The sequence below is a fragment of the Melanotaenia boesemani genome, chromosome 6 (assembly GCF_017639745.1).
Source record: "Melanotaenia boesemani isolate fMelBoe1 chromosome 6, fMelBoe1.pri, whole genome shotgun sequence".
Lineage (NCBI taxonomy): Eukaryota > Metazoa > Chordata > Actinopteri > Atheriniformes > Melanotaeniidae > Melanotaenia > Melanotaenia boesemani.
The window spans coordinates 27,065,533-27,079,385 of record NC_055687.1 but is presented as its reverse complement, the minus strand read 5'-3'; the positions used below and the strand labels follow the sequence as shown (position 1 = coordinate 27,079,385).

At 40.8% G+C, this 13,853-nt stretch overlaps 1 protein-coding gene across 1 annotated transcript in view; it reads left to right on the top strand.

Moving 5' to 3' along the window:
* Positions 1 to 399: 399 nt before the first annotated feature.
* Positions 400 to 13,853, top strand: part of LOC121641592 (CUB and sushi domain-containing protein 3-like) — a 289,036-nt gene continuing 275,582 nt past the window's right edge. Inside the window, exon 1 of the mRNA XM_041987820.1 lies at positions 400 to 577. Coding sequence (XP_041843754.1) covers positions 400 to 577 — 178 coding nt within the window. The remainder of the gene's footprint in view (positions 578 to 13,853) is intronic.

Sequence of the window (13,853 nt, the reverse complement as noted above, 5' to 3'; positions counted from 1 at the left end):
CTCTCTACTCCCCTCCCCACCACCTTCTCTCTCCCTCTCGCTCTCTCTCTCTCCCCGTCTCTCACTGCATGGTTCGATAAAGGTAGCCTTCAAATTGTAGGTTAGACTCCTCTCCGTCCTCAGCCGATTCACCGAGCATAAACAGGGAAGATGTTGAAAAGCAAAAACAAGCGCGCGCTAACAGAGATCCACACACTTGATGCCCTTCTCAGCAGAGATGGTTGAGCCCTCGTCCAGGTTGCTCTGGTCCTCTCCCAAAATTCAGTTTTGCTCACTTCTCTCTTATCAGCTGACATAGCGCGGCGGGCGGCTCTGCCTGTTTCTCCTCTAAGGAGGGAATCCACTTCAACTCGACTGAAAGAGAAATTAGGTTTTAGGTTAAATGTTGTAGTTGAGAACATGAAGGGGATTTACAGAGACGGATACTACGACGGATCTATTGAACTACGGGACCTTTTCAACAGGAGATGCGTTAAATGTGGCCGGGGGGACTTGGTTCAAGCCAAAACGATGAGGATTAGGACGGGAATTGTTTTTTGGAATCTCATCTTTTCACTGATGTTCACTTGTGTGAAAGGTACGAGCCACTGCAGCAATTCTCTGTATTTTCTATGTGCTTGGTGTACCTCAGTCTCTCTCTGTGTGTGTGTGTCTGCTTGTCAGATATCAAAAGCTTTAACATTACAGACGTGCGCAAATTAGGCTACCGCGGTTTTCTGGTTGGAGTTTTAAGGGGCGCATTTCCGCGGTTTTGCGCTCAATGCAGGCTTTGACTGAGTCGCTCAATAGATATTCTTGCGGTAGCCTACGCTTCTTCTAATAGACTACGTGAGCTGGTTTGCTTAGTAGGCTAACTACTGAATTGTTGAGGCGCAAGTGCATGCACTGCAGATTTCCTATAGGACGTAAAGAGATTCACGTATAAATCCTTCTCTTCATGGGGCTGAGTTTGAAAGTATTTATGTGGGATTTGCATCAGGCCAGTTTCTCATTAGAAATGCTACTGAAACCTTGCAGGGGCCGAGGCAACGAGTAGAACCAATTTGGTGACTGGTGTTTATCGGACTTGCCAGTGAGGGCAGGTGTAAGGTGGGCTTCTTAGTATTCTAGTGGCTCTTTCTCATGCTCTGCTTTTTTGAATGCTGGTTGTTGCTGGTGACATAACCATTTTCCCCTATAATACATTACACATCTTCAAACCACTAAAGAATTCAGCACTATATAACACTTGTCTTACAGCTGTTTAAGCTTTGACTGCTCCCTCTTTAAGAATATGAAAAACCAACATTCCCTGCCTGTTTACCTTGCTTAACTGCCTCACCTTGTCTGTTCTGTTGTATACCCAAATTAATTGGATTCATGCCTCACACATTTTGCACCTTCTGTCAAAGTCAAAACAATTGTTGCTTATTCACCACACTGCCATTACCACGTACTCTGACTCATAGTGAAAAAAAATACTTACTGAAAACAAGCAACAACCTCTTTTTTCTATTCAGTCAGTTAGGCGATACCTTGAAATATGAGGATGTCTGAGTGCCTCTTTGTAGGCGGTGTTTGACATGCACATGTGAAATTCTCATTTCTGACCCAAATTAAACCCATGGGAAAGTAAATTTCAATCACAGTCCTTCAAAAAGGTTTATGCATGAGTGTATTCAGAGACATTTTGTATGCATCTGTGTGCATGGATACTTATCTGTTAAATGCTTGTATGTGTTTCCAAATATGAACGGATATAAATTTACATGTAGATTTTCCCCCCCTGTGAGTAATTCTCATGTCTGTCTACTGGGGGTGGATGTGCAGCATAGCAGCGCCTACCAGGAATGAGTCGAGTCGAGTCGAGCAGAGTCGGGCACAGTGCTGTTTCATCACCACCCACATTGAGGCAATGTCAAACCTTGAGGCCACTGCCAATCCCCCTAGTTCTGTTACTTATTAGGGAGCCAGCCAGCCGGGAATTGGCGAGGGAAGGAGGGGTAAGGAGGAGGAGAAGGAGGAGGAGGAGGAGGAGAAGGCCTGGGTCCCCATTTTGGAAAAGACAGGAGGAAATAGTAAGGATGAAGGACCATGGATCTGCTCTGACAGATGACACGATGTTTGCAGAGGTGAAAATATATTGGCTCAAACTGGCCTGTGACTCACTTTTCCTGCTAATGATGCCAGTAGGAAAAAAACAAAACAAAACAAAACAAAACAAAACAACAAAAACAAATACAAAACAAAACCTTGGAGCAGTGTTTGTATAACTTTTTTTTGTTTCTTTTTCTCAGTGACCATAAATTAAATTAAACCAGGATCTTAATGCACAATTTAAATTCTCAATGGACAGTGATCTGCAGCAAATAATTGTGCATCAAACTGCATCTGAATGAAACTTGGGACTAAAAAATGTATCATGAAGTGGACTTGGGTGCAGGAATAAATAAAACTGCACAGTGATTTTGTACTCAGCATAATGTGGTCATGCACTTCTGTACCATCATATATTGGAGGAATTTATAAAACTGCTTGACCCTGACAAAAAATGTAAAAAGCAAGACTGGCAGGCATAGAACTTTGAAGCAAAGTTCACATATCAAATGTACAAATGATTTCCTTTACACTTAAAGCAAGCATGCTACCTATCTCTTCTTAAATCCAAGAGCTGTATTTATGCTTTTTTCTCCATGACAGTCACATTGCAATTATTGATCGCAGTACAGTCAATCAAGTTTACAATAATGAGACAGTCACATAGCTGCGAGCTTTGCACTCTCATGACACATGTGATAGAGAGAGCAGCGATGCTCTCAAAATGAAAATTGGAGTCATGGCCACAGCTTCCTGCATCTACCCTTCATGGTTCTCTGACTACTATAAGAGATGAAAGCTGCTTAACTTAATATTTATACTTCAATGAATTGAATCAATTTTAGATGGGACTGGTCCGGATCTAATCAGATATTTACTGTCTTTTGCGATGAGAAAGGGAAAGGAGGAGGGGGCTTGAACATCCAACTAAAAGGTCACAATACAAGGGGACAAAAAAAAAACAAAACAAACACAAAAAAAAAAAAAACACATTGGCCTGTTTCCTCCACCAACATCGAAGCAAATGATTAATGGCACTGATCAGACAGTTAAAAACTTTCTATTGTGTTTGATCTCATGTTTCTTGTGATTACATTGGATTTCTCAAATTTAATTCTTTAAAGTTTTACTTTAGTACATTTTCATTTTAATGTTCAATTAATTTCATTTTAGTTTTATTTGTATAGCACCAATTCTCAACAACATCATCTCAGGGCACTTTATATAAAATAAATTCAAGCCAATGCATTGTAATAAGCCAATTCACAAAAATTGTCTAAAACCAACAGACAGAAGTTTTGTTGCAAAATTAAAGAAAAAAATCCCTTTCAACAGGAAGGAAAAACCTCTGGCACAACCCAGCTTATAGAATACTGACCAGTTGGGGTAGAGAGGACAGCAAAAACAGATCAACAGGCACCACAACTTTTAGCGAGCAAGACCTGCTGAGAGAGAAGAGATATCTTAATGATGCCAATACTATCATGAGTTTATACATGGAAGATAATGAGCAGAGAAATGAAAAGTGCTCAGTGCATCATGATATGTCTCTCAGCAGTCTTTGCCAGCATTACCAAGGGATGGCTAGACCACCCCTAACTATAAGATTTATCCAAATGGAAAGTTTTAAGGCTAATATTAAAGGTAAAGAGGTGTCTGCCTCCCAAACCCAAACTGAGAGCTGGCTCCATAAGAGAGGGGCCTGATAGCCAAAGCCTGTGTCTCCCATTGGAGTCTTAGGAAAAGCCTGAGCAATCTGAGAGTGAAGTGCTCTATTAGGAATATATAGAACTATGAAATCATTGATATACAATGGAGCTTGGTCATGGGGAGCTTTATATGTGAGGAGAATAATTTCAATTCTATCCTAGATTTAACCGGGAGCCAATGAAGAAAGGCTAAAACTGGATAGATATGATTTCTGCTGCTAGTTTTCATCAGAACCCTTGCTCCAGCGTTTTGGATCAGCTGGAGGCTGACACAGGGCATATTTCAGGGCATATTTGGGAAAGCCCAATAATAAGAAACTGTAATATTCTAATCTGGAAGTGACGAAAGCATGGACTAGTGTTTTCTTGTATCACTCTGACACAAGATGTCTGTAATTTTAGCAACATTATGTAAATGGAAGAAGGCATTTCTAAAAATCTGTTCAATATGCCAAAGGAGAAATCCTGGTCAAAAATAACTCCAAAGTTCCTCACTGTAGAAATGGAAGCCAAATTAATGCCATCCAGATTAATTACATAGACAATTTTGTCCTGAGTTTCTTGGGTCCAAAGACAACAACCTCAGTCTTGTCTGGATTTAGAAGGTGAAAATTCAGAGTCATCCAAGTGTGAAAAGGTCCAAGTACAAAACTCTGAGGAACTCCATGTCATACCAGACAGTCACTAACTGCTGGTAATCAGGTGTGTTCTGAACAGACTGCAATCTGACCACTGAGCGCTCGATGAAGACTTTATTTCAATGTAATTAAGTAAACAGGCTAGGAGGGCTACTGGATATAATCAGGATTACAATTTGCCAATGCAATTATGCTCTATCTGCAAAGCATACACAGATTTATCCCATTGCCCCCGAAAGTTCCTGATTTCCACAAGAGCAGAAGAAGAACAAAAGTACAAAAAGAAAATATGGAAATTAAAAACATAACTAGGGTTCAGCTTGAACAGAAAAGAACAAACTATTTTCTTATATAAAAGATATAAAAGGCAACCTTTAGCCTTACTTAGTGCTGGTATCTTTATAGATGGTTCTCACAGTGTACCAAAGCATAACTCAGCACAGTGACATCCTGCTGGTGGATTTAGGCCTGTCTAAAGCTTTCAGATGTCACTGTTGGGTTTCTGTGAAGACCTGATACAGTTAGCTGATTCTCTAACTCAACACTGATAGTGTTGAGTTAGAGATATTGGCAGTTGCTTGTTCTTTTTTTCAGGGAAATAAAATGTGTTGACTGTCTAGGCGTCATTGCTATTTTTTTCCTTTATATTATTAATTCAGGAGTGAAAATGTTTGAAAGCTTTTAAAGAAGAATTTTAAAATTGCAGCCGGTTGTAGTGTTACAAAACTGTTTTATTAAATGAAAGCAGAAAAAGTCGTTTATTATGGGTCCAACTTAATTAACTTTATTGTGGCCTCACTGAAACACTAAAAATTGTATCTGCTGTATAGTACAGTATATTTTCAGTGCTTTTGTTTTGATGTGTGGGCCTGCAAACCCACATACCCTCATAAATCTTCCTCCACAGTGCTCACAGCAGCTCCTGTTTGTTTCTGTGACTGCTGACTGGATTTTTGATATGTGACAGGAGGACTGATGCAGAGCATGGTCAGGGAAGCAAAGTGAATGGATGTGAAGGTAACTGAGGAGGTGGACTGCCTAGTGAATGTTGCTATGATTCAATAGCAATTAAAATGATGAGGGAACATTACTTAACAGATAACAGACACCATGTCACATCTACTTTTAAGATGCATACAGATAAGTTATGAGAATGGCTGAACTGTCCAAAATACCACATTCCTTTTGATTGAATTAGCTGTAAATTTCCTGACTAGCTCTGTAAGGATTTTGGTTTCTAGTGTAGTGTTTGCATGTGTTTTAAGGCCATGTCATACACATTTGCCTTCCACCTTCTTGCTACTTTACTTAAAGCATATGTTTATAGACCTTTGTCTTTTCTTTGTCAAAGATAGGTAGTGCCACTGCAGCGATCATACCATCCAACCAGTATCATTTCACTGAAGACCATAAGTGACAATTTCCAGTCCAACCCATGGAATTTGTAAGAAATAAAAGCACCAGCAGGCTAGAACTGACAAGAGGAAAATATCTGCTTTATTGCTCTGTCATGTAAAGGGATTGAGTGTTAAAACTAAACAGCAGCACTACAGTATGGCACAGCGTGTAGATGCATTTGAAGTTTTGTTTTACAGTGTGACACTGCAAATGTTCAATAATCCTTTTGAAAGTTGTTTGTCATCTGCAAGGGAGAGGCCAAATGTATTTAAAAGTTATTCAAACAATACAGCACCAAGACAAGGCGATTAGTTTCCAACCAGGTGAATTTCAGGTCATTAACTTGTTTAATCAATAAAATGTGATGCTCATTTGCAGGATTAAAAGTGGGACAGTATTAATCAGGGTGAGGGGAATTCTCTCCATATGTAGACTGTTTAGTTAACGAGATGCCTCCAGGACTTTTGAATACATTAATGCAAACGAAGAAGTTTTTGTAACGTTTGTAATGATGATTTAAGGAGTTGCAGTTTTAGAGGGAGAACATGCCCTCTCCCCTTCAAAAAGAACAAATATTGCATGAACTTTTTTTAAAGGTGCAACAATGCCAGATTGATCAGTGATCAGGTAATTTGTTTTCTCACTGCCTCGCCCTGCTCGAAGACGATTGCTGGTCTTAGTTGACAAGAATAAATAATTCAGGTTGATCAAACCTTTGGTTAGCATGTCTTGCTGTTCGTATGCTGTGTCATGAACGGTGGCGGAGGTGAGGACCCAAATGCAAGCAGTCAAGGCAGGAGGCAGAATCGTTGCAGGTAAAGGGTTTATTCTATCAAAACTCAGGACAGGGAACCACACACACGACAGGGATAAACTAAAGGATCTGACAAGGGCAAACTGAAAACCACAAGGTAGGTAGGTAGGTAGAGATACATACAGACAGATGGAGTAATGAGGAACAGGTGAAGTGAATGAGAAATCAGACCAGGTGCTCTAATGAGCCAGGAACAGAAAACACAGCACATGAGGGAAAACTACAAACTGAACTAAACATGACAGAAGCCGAAACCAAACCATGATCTAAAACATACAAAAACCAGAATAAACCAAAATCACAACTAAAAGACATGCATGATCATGACACAAACACAGCCCATGATCATAACATCATAACCCCCCCCAAGGGCAGGATAAGGGCGGGCGGAGGGGGTCCGGAGGAGGGACCAGACCCAAGCAGAAAAATCCGGGCAACAAAAGGTCTGCGCAGACAACTAGGTCAGTTCCGGAGGTCGACCTGGAGGCCGGGCAGACAACAGGGTTAGGTCAGGACAGACTGGGGCAGGATCTCTGGTGGTCGACCCGGAGGTCGAGAAGACTTGGGCCAGGTTCCTGGAGGACGACCCGGAGGACAAGCAGATCGGATCTCTGGCGGATGGGCAGGCGAGGACCCGAGCTCTGGAGGCAGACACGGACGACAAGCATACTAGACCTCAGGCGGGCAGCCAGAGGGCTGCACAGGCTGGAGTAGGGCTCCTGGGAGATGAGCCGGCTGGGACTCTGGTGGATGGCCAGAGGACTGCACGAACAGGAGCTGGATCTCTGGGAGGCTGAGCAGACGGGATCTCAGGAGGGTTCAGTATCCACAATGTGATGAGCTCCAGAACCAGAGGCAGAAGAGGAGCGATCTCCTTGGCGGTGTAGACCACAGGCGGCGGAGGCGGAGCGACCTCCTCAGTGCTGGGAACCAGAAGCGGGTGAGGAGCGTCCCGACCTGACCCCCCCTCTGGAACATGGACTCGAGCTGGGGACAACACTGGTGACATGGACTGTGGATCTAGTGACGGCACTGGGGGAGAAGACCAGGGCACTGGTGTGGGGCCCTGAAGAGCTGGGCAGGACCTGAGCGCCGGCGTGGGACCCTGCGGAGCTGAGCAGGGCTGTGGCGCAGGCATGGGACACTGAAGCCCTGGAGCTGGTGGCGACACTGGAGACGTGGGCCTGGGAACTGGTGGCGACACTGGAGACATGGGCCTCGGAGCTGGTGGTGACACCAGAGACGTGGACCTTGGAGCTGGTGGTGACCACCGAGACGTGGCCCACCCAAGCAGTTTGGGGATATCGCCAGTCTGGACCCCCAGGACAGCGACCACTCTGGATCCTCCTAGGCTCTGGCTCCGCTTTCAATCCAGGGAGCATCCCCACCAGTTCGCTCGAGATGATGCTCATGGGGGGCCGCCACCCCTGGTGCTTGGATGACCTCCTCCATCTGGATCTGGTAGGAGGAGGCTTGGGGTACTCCAGGTCTAGACCCTCTGCAGTTGGGAGGCTGAAGTACTCCAACAAGGTCATCATATCGCATGCTGGGTCCATTTCTGGTCAGATCCTTCTGTCATGAATGGTGGCAGAGGTGAGGACCCAAATGCAGGCAGTCAAGGCAAGAGGCAGAATCGTTGCAGATAAAGGGTTTATTCTATCAAAACTCAGGACAGGGAACCACACACACAACAGGGATAAACTAAATAAGGATCTGACAAGGGCAAACTGAAAACCGTGGGGTATATATACACAGAGGGAGTAATGAGGAACAGGTGAAGTGAATGAGAAATCAGACCAGGTGCTCTAATGAGCCAGGAACAGAAAACACAGCACATGAGGGAAAACTACAAACTGAACTAAACATAACAAAAGCAGAAACCAAACCATGATCTAAACAGAAACTAAACATGACAAAAACCAGAACTATAAACCAAAATCACAACTAAAAAACGACATACATAATCATCGACGACAAACACAGCCCATGATCATGACACTCTGCATTTGTTACGTAAGTTGTTTTAAGTTCCTGTAAAAAATCATATCTTTGTTACTTTTAGCCTCAAGTTAATTTTCATTGTAGTTTCTAATTAATGCAGATGAGAACAGATGAAAGCCAGAATGACCTTGAAGGAGGATGCACTTATGTGAAAGAAAATGGGCCAATAGGTGTAACTTGAACTATTGCTACAGACACAACCCCTTGAGTTTTTCAAGTTTCTGGCTACAAATTAAATTAGCTGAGTGCAACTAAAATACAAGGCTAAGAATAACTAACATAAATATCTTTCTTACTTAAAACGTGCTGTGACTGTCACAGTACAGTAAATATAAGAAAAATATCTTTAGGAAACAGGTTACTGTGGAGCTCAATGTGGCTTGTATTTTTCATTAAACACTACAGGTAACTGTTATACAGTCAAGTTCCATTTTTTACCATTTCATCTATTTAGATCAGTGGTTCCCAACCTTTTTTCCTCGGGGACGCCCTTCATGCATACTAAAATGCCATGACCCCCTGCTCCATCCTGTTCTGGAACCATGCTTGGTTTTATGCTTTCAAAAGTGAGATTCTCACCATATATAATGTATTCTGGTTGAGTCCTGTTTGATAAAGCCAAAGTTAAATTAACAACATACAGCCTTACTTTTCCCCCCCTTAAAGTAGGGACAATTTGTAGACATTAATCACAATGGCTCTTAATGTTCAAAGCCTCAGGGACCACCTGTGCTCTTTGGGGGACCCCTTGGGAGATAAGTGTGACTGACGCAAAGCAAACACACGCACACATGCACACCCTCACAAACCTGCAAAGTTTTAAAAGGCTACTTGAGTAACTATTGCCTGCAGGTGGGGAAAGTGTAAAATCTGCAGCAGATGTTACTTTTTTTGCCTAGCATGATCGAAATCTGCTGGACTAAACTGCTGCCACCATTACTTTTCCTTCCTGGAGGGGCAGCAGGTTTTACAGAAATGTTCCAACAAATTACAGAAAATATCCAGCAAACATTAACAAGACTGTTTTTTAGCTTACAAATAAGTTTTAAGGAAGTTAGAAGAGGTGATGATTTGCAACTCACCTTCAACTCTGTGCGCAGACTTTTAACTGGAAGAAGATGTTTACTTGTAGGGTAAAAACTGTTGAGTAAGTTTCAGTTCTCTGTAGATACAGAAGACAGATTTTTCTTCAGTGCTTCATTCCTTTTCCCTTTTCAGGGAAAGTGAAATGTTGATGTTATTGTTTGTTTGAGGGATTGGAAGCTAGAGAGACAAGGATCCTATTAGATGTGCTGTTGGCTCACAGTTTTGTGTTGTACAGCAGCTCTCACAGTGGTTGTCTGGCATCAGGTGCAATATGGCTCAGTAGTACTTTGAGAAGGTATTGGTGTCTGGCTATAAACCACTATCTGTTGGGAAGTAGCTAAAGCACCAGCAGCGCACTGACTTTGGGAAATAGTTATTATACTTGGCCACCCAGACACACAGCCTCTCTTATTTCATTGTGAAGTGGTGAGTGTTTGGTGTGTGTATTTGTGCATTTGCCTGCTCTGTTTAAAGTGTGGCAGTGTATTTGATTTTAGTATTTTTCACCTCAGTGGTTGGCAATTTAAAACCGCCAAATGGAATATTTCGGAGCCCTTTTCCAAATTGCACTGACACACTCATGAGGTAATAGCCATTCGCCAGAAAGCCTCTTTTCTGTTTTTGTTGTATGGGGCCCATTTCCTTTTCATCAAGCATGCAGACAAGCGTAGTGAGGAGCTGCGATTATACACATTCTATCAGTATGAATTGTGAGGGTGTAGCACAGCCATGCAGATAAAATCCTGTTCTATGGGGACATCAGTTTAAGATTCCTGCCTCTGAAGGTTGTTATATTGGCCTTTGGAGTCCTTGCTGTTGTGTTCTTGCTTTTACTGATGAAAAATGATTTTGTCTTCTGCATTTCTGTGTCCACAGCTCAGAGAATGGTTTGTTGTAAATCTAGGAGAAAAAAAAACAAAACAAAAAAAAAAAACAGAATTGCCTCTAAATGTAACTTCTCAGTGCTGCATGACTGTAGCTCTGATATGACACAGAGCTAAATAAATTTATGACAGTAAACAAGAAATGAAAGTTTTGTTGATATTCTTTATATTTATTTGAGTAAGTACACACTGTAAACATTAAGCGGGATATTAATATCCTCTTTCTTTTAGTTTTTTTTTTTTTTTTTTAAAGGTTTCTAATTTGCTCAGCCCATATTACTGTTAACTATGTATGTTAAAATAATTTTCCAGAGCTGTCCTTATTTATTTATTTATTTATTTATTCATCTATCTTTTAAAATGGAAATGAATTAATTAGTACAATCAGGGCTGCATAAAACAAGTCTATTTTCTTTGTGTTGTTCTGCAAGGGGGCGTGGATTCAAGAGTGAGACAGGAATTTTGCAGCAAGCGAAGCCCACCGGTGTGTTTGTTGACCTTTGTTTTGCTCTGTAAGGGCTCTATCTTTACAGTCAGTGCTCTGTAACCAGAATTCACTGATGGATATCTCTATATTGGCTGACTCACCTTTAAGGTCAGGTGCAGATCAATGCAGGTTTTTCTTTTTCCACTTTAAATGTGATGGCAAGGAGAAGCACAACGGTTTCCCACACTGTTTGCACTAGACCACCATGATACATGATGATGAAATGCCATCTGCAGCATGAGGGATCCTTGCCTAAACATACACCCCTGTCAGTCAAGAGGAAATAAAGTATCGAGGAGAGAGAAGATAATACATGCAGAAAATAAGATGACAACAACAGGAGCTTGCAAGTGCATTGCTGGTGGGCTTTGGCTTTGTTTGAAGACAGATACTCGAGCATCAATTTGCTTTGTAGTCTGAGTGGTGCTCAAAGCAGGTCTCATTACTTTTTCCACATCTGCTGTGTGTATTTTAGTATTATTTTGTCATTGACGTGTTTGTATTTACATATGTACTAGTATTTGACAAGCTAACACAACTAGGGTTTCAGCCCAGATTTGTAATTACTGATATACTGATCCATGACTCCATACATTGTCTCTGTTTATTGAACTATCTTTGTCTACACATATCAGTGACTCTTTTAATTCCTCTTTGGGTGAAATATATATATATATATATATATATATATATATATATATTTCCTGCATATACCTTTCCACCTGTACTATAATTACATTTTGCATTATATGAGTCACACATGCTCAAAATGGTAAAATTAGTGCATTTTCTAGGCTTCAGTAATGTCACATCCACATTTTCCTGTGCGAATTGTAGCATACCTACATTTATGCATTATGTCAAGCTGTCACAATCATGATATTTCACAATTATTATGTGTTTATAAAGGCTTCTCATAAAGATGGGAAGGTGGAGAGTAGTGTTTTCATTATTCAACTTTTCTGTCAGTCAAGGTCTAGGAATAATGAAAAGCAAATTGTTTGTGTTAAATATTTATAAATGGTTATGGCTTCATATTATATCACTTAAACTCTTTCTTATACAAAGCAACAGACAGTGAAAAAGTTACCATTTCACAGTTTCTGTGCCATTACTATGATACATGTAGATTTTAGGTGTGTGGACAAGTATACACATTTTCATGTGAGACTGACCTGACTCTTTACATAACAGCCACAGGACAAGTAGTCTTAAACAATGGCAAATAAAGATTTAGGAGAGCATTAAAAAGGTATAATAACATTAAAAATAGATGACTCACACTACTGTGCAGGTGCAAAACACTCTGTAAAAGTGCTGCTCCTTTTCATGATAGGTGTAATATGGTATGAAACATCTTACAAACAGTCAGAGCTCTTCGAAGAAATCAGTTCACCTCACACATTCTCAGTCGCATGGCTCATGGTACATTCACACTCTGGCCTCAATGACTGGATATGTGTGCATGTGGGGAGAAAAATGTGTCATTTTGTTTCCAAGCATCTGCCAAATGATATTATTGCAACAGCATTTATTCCTTAAGCAGTGCTGAGCTTTAAAAATGCCACCCTTTTGCATGCCTATATGACCAACACACAAATGTCCCTAACAGTGGGTGTTATCCTGCTGTTCTGTTTGTCCACTCATCATGACAATGTTTGGACATTTTGCGAATAAAGATCCAAAGAAGAAACTCTAACGCATCTTTGTAACAATAAGACATGAATTAATGTGTAATTCATTCCATTAATATAACCAGTTTACAATAACTGGTATCACTGTTGGTGTGATTGCATTTCTTTAATTGCCAGTAAATTCAATTCCATTAATAAGGGCGCAAAGTGTTTAATTTCCCTATCAGTGTTTGCTGTAAGCCATAGGATTTTGCCCAGATTAGATCAAATTTACTTGTCTTGTCCAGGCTGCAACATAAAACAGAGGAAAATAGTCACTAGATAAAATTCAGCAGATCAAATCAATGCACTTCAAGGGCAATAAAGCAAATGGAAAACAATAGATTTTGCAGACCAAGTATGGACATATTTTACTGGAATTCAGCAGTTTCACGGCTGTTGGGAAATGAAAGCAAGTATCTGATGGGATCAGGTCAAACTGTGATTGTTTATTTTGCAAGCCTATTTAATAATATTCAAGAAAAAAGAAATCTATGTTTAAAAGCAATACTTCATCCCTCCACTCACCCATTACCCAGAGGCCTGTTTGCCACTAATTTGAATGGAAATAAAAGGACTTCTCTCCTCTTCTGCTCCACTTAATTGTTACTCCTTTATGGCCTGATACAAATTAGCAATTAATGGTGGACAGCATATTGGCCTCTTACATGTTTAGGCAGCAAATATACTTTCATATACCAGCATGTGCCAAAATCTTGTCTCTCATTTTCTCCCAGGCTTTAAGTAAACACCAAGTAACCCATTTATACTGTAACCAATTTGTTTAGGCCTTGGAAATATTAGGATTCCCTCTGTGATGCATAATGTATTTTGTTTACAAAATCAATCTTATTTTCCATCCACGCAGAAATGTGGTTCATTAACTAGTTTATTCTGCCCCAAATCTCTGTATTCACTTGCAGGAAGCGAGATCACATTCAGTATATCTGTCTAACCCCCTGTATCAGAATTACAAGCCCAACAACATGCATAAATATGCATGTGCTTAAACTCAAACAAACACAAATGTTCAAGATGGATCAAAAAGTACTCTCAGAATCTCATGAGAGTGGGAGGTAACTGCCAT